Consider the following 8,631-nt stretch of genomic DNA (forward strand, 5'->3'; position numbering starts at 1 on the left):
AGCGAATGACGATCAATTCGGAGAATTGATATTACTTGGAAAGAATTTGTACAGAGCGTGCGAAATCTTTAATAATACGGTGTGATTAAGAAATAATGGTTTAATGCACTTAGGGTTTCTAAACTATATATTTTCTCTTTCTAATTCAAAAGGGGAACGCTATTAGTTTGATTACTGACAAAACTTTGGATAATTCCTATATGCTTACATATTATATGCATTCTGTACATTTTCAGGCATTTAAATAATTTCGCAGCATAAAAATCCGCAATCCAACCTTTAACATACTTAACAAACTATTTATTTCTCCTATGATAAATTTCGTATAAGATCCGATAACTAACGGTGTCTCGAGATTATACTATCAGGAATCAGATTCCAAAACTTTGTAACACACGTTTGAAGATATTATTTTTACCCTTTTATTGGATTGACTCGTTATTATCACTTGTTTCATCGGCGGATGTTAAAGTACCAGATTTATGCGTCTTTTTAACGCAACTACAAGTAGAAGATGCCTCGCTTAAAACTTGTGCGTCACATAAGCAATCATACATAATTTCCATTTCTTCAAACTTTACGTCTCCTCTGTGCGTTTTGCATTTGTGTTTCTTATATTTAGGCGGCTAAAATGATGATTAAGAGACATATATGCCAGTTGTTGCAATTATTAATTCACATTTCAAGTTACCTTGAATGGTGCTACCATTTTATGAGCGAATTTCTTCATCACATTCGGCTTTTGTCGGGCCTGTCTTTCACGTGGATACAGTTGCTCCACTTCTTTGCTTTTGTCTGCCTTTTCAGACAAGCATATTAACGGTATCCTATTTCTAGGTTTCTTACGAACTTCTTGACGTCCAGCCCTTGTTTGAAATTCGCGTAAGACATTTTTATAAGCTTGCGACTCTTGATAAGCAAGTCTGCCATCCTTTTCTTTCGGTTTAAACTTAAAGCGAAATAATTATCTTTTTAACTAAAGCGATACTCTGTCTCATATAGTATATGTACTTCAAAAATGTAACGACATGAATCATTTTTGTGTTGTTAGAGTATCAAAACCGTCGGCAAGGGATTTTATGCGATAAGAATGGAAAATAAAAAAAGTAATATTTGATCATAGTTCCCTAGAATTTGTCCCTTTTGACAACATTATATATCTTGAGTAAATAATTTTGTTGTCCACTTTCAAAGAGTATTACACTTCTCCTGGGAAACTTGTTTACTTACCGATGAATCAGGTGCAGGAAAACGATCGGTCTTTCGATCTTCCGCATCTGAAGATCGACGAGAACTTCCACTTCTCCGTCTTCTAATTTCTCTCTCTTGAATTAATCTCATTCGATCATGCCTTTTCAATTCTTCGATCAGTTCTGGACTCTGATACATAGGCAAGTATCTTTTTACCATAGGCATTTCAAATTTTCGTTTCGTCATCTCTGGATGATCGGAAGCACAGTTCTTACAAATATCTGGTCCATAACTTCGCGATGGAGATTCACCAGCAAAGTATTCATTTTCGTGTGGTTTCAATTCTTCCGCTTCGCTTCCTTTTTCAGCAGTTTCGGGAACAAATCGACGTGATTTTTTTGATCGTGATTTAAGCTCAGGATAAATCTCTTCGTCATCGGTCAACGTTGATTTTTCTGAACCACTGCCTTTTCTTCGTTTTGACCTGCCATGTTCAAAAATGCTTCCCTTAGTTGAATACTAAAGAGTATTAAAGAGAAAAATTTCTTTTCGTCAATGAGACGTTGTTGAAGCTCATTGTTATTTATCGCGGTCTTTGCCAAACTTATTTGTTAGATATAAGCAAGAAATTTCTTTAAATATTCTAGGGCCTAATAAAAAGTCTATAAAAGCTATTATTCTTATCATTCATGTTATTCTTAATACCTAAGATATTATCATTATAGGTAGAGGTAAATCATTTTTCAAGAAAACTGAAGACATAAAGGCTTGAAAAGTGGCGAAGTTACAAATGATAAAATGTTTAATTTCCTTTAAATCTTTGTTTACTTTCGTCATAAATTCGCCAAACAACCTAATATGTACTTACCTTGCTATCTACTTTGGTATTTACCTTCGACGATGCTTTTCTTTCTGTCTTCTACTCTCCTTATTTAATTCTCTAGAAAGTTCACCAAACTTTCTTGCGTCTGCGATATTTGTATCTTTCTCAATATGATTATCTCTTCTATCATGTTTGTGCAATTTTGTTTGAATGGATTTGTTTTTATCTGATAGATCGGTGGTTTTATCGAACTTTGTCTTTCTTATTAGCTTGTCGAAAAATGTGTTTTTATTTCCAGTATCAATTTCCAGAAGTTTTCCTTCTGAGATTGTTGGCTTCACTTCCGAATATTGCATTTTAGATCCTGCAGCTTCTTCCATAGTCGCTTGTCGGTTCCTCGATTTATGACCAACACCGTATAATTTTAAATCTGCTGTTGGATCATATAATGAAGTATTATCTGTATCTGAGTAAATTGTCGCAATTTCTTCCGATGGTTCTATTCTGTCCTTTATTTTCTTCGTAGTTATGCTTTTTATCTTTCTGTTTTCTTCTAATTCCGTGTTTTCTTGCTCTAAATCTTTCGAGTCTTTGTACTCAGAAAAATCATCCTTCGTATACTTTTGTTTGATCCACGGTTCTGTCACCTTTGTGTAATCTGTCTTACCTTTAGATACAGTCTGACTAACTCTATTTGTCTGTTCCGATATAGTGCTCATACCCAATGAATAAATATCTTTATCTGCAGTTGTCTCAAACGTGATCTCTGATGTGCAAGAGCAAAGATCCTAGAAGAAGCAAAAGAATCGTCTTTTTTTCATCGTCTCTGGTATTTTGTAATGTTAACTAGACTGCGGATTTATGTTCTTATATGAATAGTTAGAAGAGTAGAAAGCTTGGTAGAGATTTGTTTCACCTATTAAATATTACGACGAGTACCTGTACTTTGAATATTCTATACAATTTTATTCTATGAAATTCTTTCACCAAATTTCGAATAAATACACAAAGATCCAGAGTCTAGTTATAAAGTTATATATATAGATATATATTTTTTAAAGTATAAATATGATAATACTAATTCGTCGTTTTCTGTGGTGCTCCACGTGTCTCTATATTTAAGTCCTGTAGGCACTTTTATGTCTGACGGTTTATTGATATCCTCTACTTGGCGAACACATTTTCGTATTCGTGAGTCTTTAGTCTCATCTACCTCGAAATAAGACGTGTTTTTCACAGCAGACTCCAGATGCCTGTTTTATCGTACGTTTGTTAAAAATAATTATGTACAATAAGAAATACTTGCTATTATTGAATAATTAGATACAAATTAAAAATAATTATAGTCTTTCATTTTTTATACAACATTACCTTGGTAATGGCTTCGTCTGGAAATTCTTTTCATACGACAGCCTCCTAGTTAGAGTTTCATCAGAAGTATCTTCCGTTGTTGTCTTTCTACTTCTCCTTCTAGCCAAGTGTGACGGACTATCAGTGTCTCTGTCTTGCACTTTTAGCAGACTCTCGTTTTCCTCGTCAGACGAGGAGGAAGAAGAGGGCGAGGAATCCTTCGTCCTTCTAACTTTTTTATACGATCGGATTGGCATTGATTGCTTTCTGTGAAGCATACTGACAATCTTATTCATAAGGGATGGACGTTTCCTCTGCAATCCTTTGCGTGTCTTCTCGTCATTCTGTCGAAGCGATAAATTTCCTTCTTTGATCAAATTTTCCACTAAATTCCATTTTAAATGGTTCTTTTTGCAACAAAATGGATACTCTAAATTCTATATTCATTTCTGTATCTTCCAGTGTTTTTAAAAAAGAGTGAGCTGCATAAATTTTTAATTTCGCTCTATATCGTTCGATAGTACTTTTTAGAAAACGATGGATCAAAAATTTGAGGTGCCTTAAAACGAAGTTTAAGCAAACTTTCTGTCCTTTCAATAAAACGTTAAATCCTTCCCCAAGGAATAATGATCCAGAAATATGAACATATTCGGAGGGCTTAGAATGTTTCATACCTCTCCTTTACCGAGCCAAGGAATTCTCGCAACTGCATCGACGATTCTATTTATACGACCTAGTTTCCTTCTATCCTTCGGAAGTAATTCTTCCGAATCGTCGTCTATTTCTATGTGTATTACTTCTTCTTCGTCGACATCTTCACTCGGCCAGGATTCCGTGTCGGCAATCGAACTTGATGAATCCGAATCTCTCACCTCGGTAAACGGCCGCTTTTTTAATTTGGCATGAACTTTTCTACGTGCCCTCACAACGAAGCCAGAAGTTGGTGATTCACTGCCCGAGATCGATTCTTTTACGAACGGTTGGTTGAATATCTAAATACGAAACGATATTGAAACAGTAGCAAGAAGATAAACCATTTAATGAAGTTGATATTGGTCGAAAAGACTTTGCCGTATCACGTTGAAACGCACTTGGATTGTTACGTCGTCTCGAATTTTCTGTGCTTCCACGTCTTTGAATCGTTTCCTCGTTTTCTCGATTTCGACTTCCTCAGGAGATTCATCTTGATACGCTGGGACAATTAACACGGTTAATGTAGAACACTTTAATGAGGTTGTCACAACTACACGTTAAATTCTTACTGTAACTGTATTCGGTACTTTGATCCAGATCTTCCAAGGATTTATCATCCTTCTGTTCACCGACGTCTCTTTCCATTTCCTCTGCCCGCTCGGCTCTCAGTTTGTTGTTTTCTTCTTTCTCGTTCTTTACTTTTACCTGTTCTTTGTCTTCTATCTTTCCTTCTTTTTTTGCTATCATTTTCATTGCTCTTTCTTCTTCTTCTTCTTCTTCTTCTTCTTCTTCTTCTTCTCCTCCTATTACCCTTCCATTTTCGTATTTTTCTCCTAATATCTCTTCACCTTCATATTCTGTATCTAATATCTTTCCATCTCCATATTCTTCACCTAACATTTCTTCATCCTCAGTTTCATATTCTTCACCCATCGTCTCTTCATCTTCCACTTCATATTCTTCACCTGACATCTCTTCATCTTCAGCTCCATATTCTTTATCTAACATCTCTTCCTCTTCAGTTTCATATTCTTCGCCTAACATTGCTTCGTATTCTTCTCCCATCATTTTACCTTCCTCATCCTTTATTTTATCTTCTTCTTCTTCCAATTTCAATTCAGGTTTTAGCAACGCTCTTCTTGGTATTTCAAATTGATCTTCCGAAGAGTCTCTAATATTTTAAGGGCGTTAGTGATCACCGGTTAGCCGATTAAGGATTTTTATCATTAATTAATTTACTTCTCCTCACTCATGTCGGATAAGTCACCATAGTCCATCGGTGACCGACAAATGGTGCACAAATTCTGCAAATCCGCGAAACATTGCTTACAATATAGGCCAATACAACCAGGAGTTGGACATTTAACATGCGGATCCTCGTCACGTTCCACTGTGCCACACAGAAGACACGCTTTTTGTTTCGATGGGAAAAATATATTCAATAAGGGAAACGTGGCCCACAATTTCTCTTTTAAAGTCACTTTCTCGATTTTTTCCCCTTCGGTCAGGCCAAATTTTCGGCGCAATTGGCGTCTAGCAAACTTCAAAAAATTGCCCCTTGACCTAGTTCGAAGTAAAAATTAGAAGAAAATAAGTATTTCGCATTTCGAAAGTTTCGGATTCGAAGTTGGCGAATCTAAAAAACAGATTTCGACCCGTCTGTAATTAAAATAAGTTCACCAGATAGATACCTTGGATATGGAGAAATTGGATACCTGATGATGTAATTGTACAACCAAGCTGCCCTCTGCTTTGCTCTCTCGGGATAATACTGACACATGACTACCTGTCTCATTCGTAAACCGTAAGGTTCGAAAAATGCCATCAGCCAACAGAGAAAGATCAAAACGAGGATCTGAGTGTATTTATCGAAATCCGGTGTTACAGGATCCGGAAGACAAAGCATCGTATCGATTTCTGTTCCCTGCCCGTGTGGCGTGAATGCTTTTACGATACTTTTATAAAGGTCAGCTAAATACCCATCGCCCGATACGTGAATAGTTACCATGTTTGGTCGTTCGACCTAAAAGAATGCCGTATTACTGTATGAAGTAACTGCAATAATTATCAGCAGTCTGATAATAATAGTTCGTCATTTTACTTTGCTTTGAAATCGTCCGTAAAGTTGTATGGTGTTCAGTACCCAATAGAGACAATAATCTATCAACATGTACGTGATAAGTTTGACCGTAGCTAGGCTTAAGAATATGATAGACTTGGATAATTTTGTTCTTTCGGATTTTATTAATATGACGGAAGAGAGTGGTACGTATTTGTTTCGTTCACGTCGATTCAGTGGCAAAACTGTCTCCTTGTCTTGACGTGTTCTTATCAAATCGATGGTACGTAGATCGTCGGTTATGTATCGATTGTCGAAACGCTCGCTGGTTAACCATTTGTAACGATAGCGTAACACTCTGAAAATATTAGATCGTATAGTCAATTTATATCGAATATTCCATTTTTGGCATTGTTTTAGAGAAATTCGCGAACGTACTGAAATTACACGATTGAATAAATTCATAATTATCCAACTATTCTTATCGATGTAACAGTTACATTACTTTACCTGAGTATGATAAAGAACATGAAAAAGGACGTGATGAAATTCATGAAATCGAAGAAACCAAAGAGTTTGTCTGTTCTGGAGCGTATTTCTGTAGTAATACTCGTGGACACGTCTTGTATCGTCCTGCTTTGGTTCGTTTCGAAATGAAACGAATGGGAGAACTTAACTTTAACGTAGAACATCGCTTTCATGTGCATCGTGAACTTCTTAATTTCTACGAATTGCGATTGTAAAAACGTCTTCGGGGAAAAGAAACACGGAAAATTCAAATTTATTTCAAGATAACTTACTGCTCCTTACGACACCAACTACGCTGTCAGCGATATAGGAAACAAGCATGCAAATGAAGTCCAGTGGCTTCACTATGTAACACAGACTACTGACTACGTAAGTTACGTTGCAAACCAATCCAAAAATTGGACCCAATTTTGCTTTGCAATCCGCCACTGCTCCTTCAAAAACGCTTTGGCACCTGTCGAAAGGTGTGCCCAACTTTTTGTTACATATACTTATGATACTTCCCAGCCATTCGAATACCGCAGTGATAACTCTAACTATGATGAGATACGAAGTAAAGGATGCAGGTTGTAAAACGTTTAATAGATTGTACACAAATTCTACTTACGTATGCTAAGAACGACTCTTTTAATCGCAATTAGAGTCTGTTTAATCTTCTTTACGACCACTTTGATCGTCTTTATGACTTTCGATATTGCTTCTCGCAAAGCGTAAAACGGTTGTTTTGCTAAATCTATGACGGTCTTTACCGCTTCCTTTAACTGTTCCTGGAGAGTAAACGATATTTTCTAGTTGACCGTGAATGCGATCGATATTCGAGAACGGGGAATTTAATGACGTAAAATGATATAGAGCGATATACGTACTTGCGCACAGGCTAGTGACTCTGAAAGTACACCGGTGTTGTGCATAGTATTCTTCACTGGTCCTGTTAAAGCTAAAATAAACGCGTACGCCATTAAAGCTTGCCTTCCGCGTTTCGAGAAAAATTGCGGCAAGAGAAGAAACACAACGCATCTGAAATATTTTTCTATTTATTTAAACTACCAAGAATATATCGTACATGTTATATGTATGATAAATATATATGCGTATCATAGCGTACCGGACTTGGAAAGAAAATGCAAGACCAAGAGTGAGAATTATTCCTATTATTGTACAGAGGAACGTCGCAGACGACAGCTTAAAATGCAATTGAAAAACGAAAAATATGAAAAATATGTACGTCAAGAATATTCCACCAACGAATCCTGCAAAGCTTTTTGCTATGTAATTTTCCAATGTTCCATCGGTACGAATTACAACAATCTTTTTATGTATCCAAGAATCTCTTAAAATAGCAAAGATTTTGTCTAAGAGGTGTGTAACCTTCTTCTTAAACCTGTCTCGATTTTCCAAACATAGTTAATATAAAAACGAAGTCAAAATTTCTCGATTATTTAAAGCTCCAGTCTAACCATATTTTTCTTCGACGAATTTGCTGCCTCAAAGTATACACAGGTTTGACGATACCCTTGGAAATCTCAATCGATGCCAGTTTTTCATCCTCGTAACTTTGCCTCAGTTTTTCCAATTTGTTGGCTTTCAGAACCAATTGGAAAAATGCCATGATAGAACTCTATCCGTTTGGCGTTAATAAATCACGCTGATAACTGAAATTATTCTTTGTACGATAGTTCCTTATGTAATTAATGGTTAAGTATACAGTTAACTTTTAGTGTCTATAGAGATGCGATTTCATTTTTCTTTTCTTTTTTATCGAACTATATAAAATATAGGAAGTATGTATACATTACGTTATATCGCCAGCTATAAGTTTTTAAGTATACAATAAAATTACGAATTATATTGGAAATAATTCGAGTTGGTTGGCTGCGATCGCGATTAAGTTTTTCTATAGTTAGGAAATTTATATAATTAGTAGTAGTCGTTTCATAATTACATTCCACTGTAATTCCAACCGCTACTAATGTCGCGTTCTTATTTT

General features: G+C 35.9%; 2 protein-coding genes across 2 annotated transcripts; both read right to left on the reverse strand.

Annotated features, from left to right (window-relative positions):
• Positions 1 to 1,188: 1,188 nt before the first annotated feature.
• On the reverse strand, positions 1,189 to 3,263 carry LOC117216431. Its single transcript, XM_033463131.1, has 3 exons — positions 3,093 to 3,263; positions 2,084 to 2,802; positions 1,189 to 1,675 (listed from the first exon to the last, which is right to left on the reverse strand). Exons 2-3 carry the CDS (start codon positions 2,731 to 2,733, stop codon positions 1,189 to 1,191), a joined length of 1,137 nt encoding a protein of 378 aa, XP_033319022.1. The 5' UTR covers positions 2,734 to 2,802; positions 3,093 to 3,263.
• Positions 3,264 to 3,371: 108 nt separating this feature from the next.
• Positions 3,372 to 8,553, reverse strand: LOC117216432 (DC-STAMP domain-containing protein 2-like). The gene is made up of 14 exons (XM_033463132.1): positions 8,102 to 8,553; positions 7,750 to 8,025; positions 7,511 to 7,661; positions 7,252 to 7,411; positions 6,917 to 7,180; positions 6,627 to 6,840; positions 6,159 to 6,474; positions 5,773 to 6,080; positions 5,297 to 5,620; positions 4,868 to 5,228; positions 4,627 to 4,780; positions 4,456 to 4,556; positions 4,039 to 4,356; positions 3,372 to 3,708 (listed from the first exon to the last, which is right to left on the reverse strand). Exons 1-14 carry the CDS (start codon positions 8,251 to 8,253, stop codon positions 3,382 to 3,384), a joined length of 3,426 nt encoding a protein of 1,141 aa, XP_033319023.1. The 5' UTR covers positions 8,254 to 8,553; the 3' UTR covers positions 3,372 to 3,381.
• Positions 8,554 to 8,631: the final 78 nt, after the last annotated feature.

This window comes from Bombus bifarius, unplaced genomic scaffold, assembly GCF_011952205.1.
Source record: "Bombus bifarius isolate JDL3187 unplaced genomic scaffold, Bbif_JDL3187 scf7180000010271, whole genome shotgun sequence".
NCBI lineage: Eukaryota > Metazoa > Arthropoda > Insecta > Hymenoptera > Apidae > Bombus > Bombus bifarius.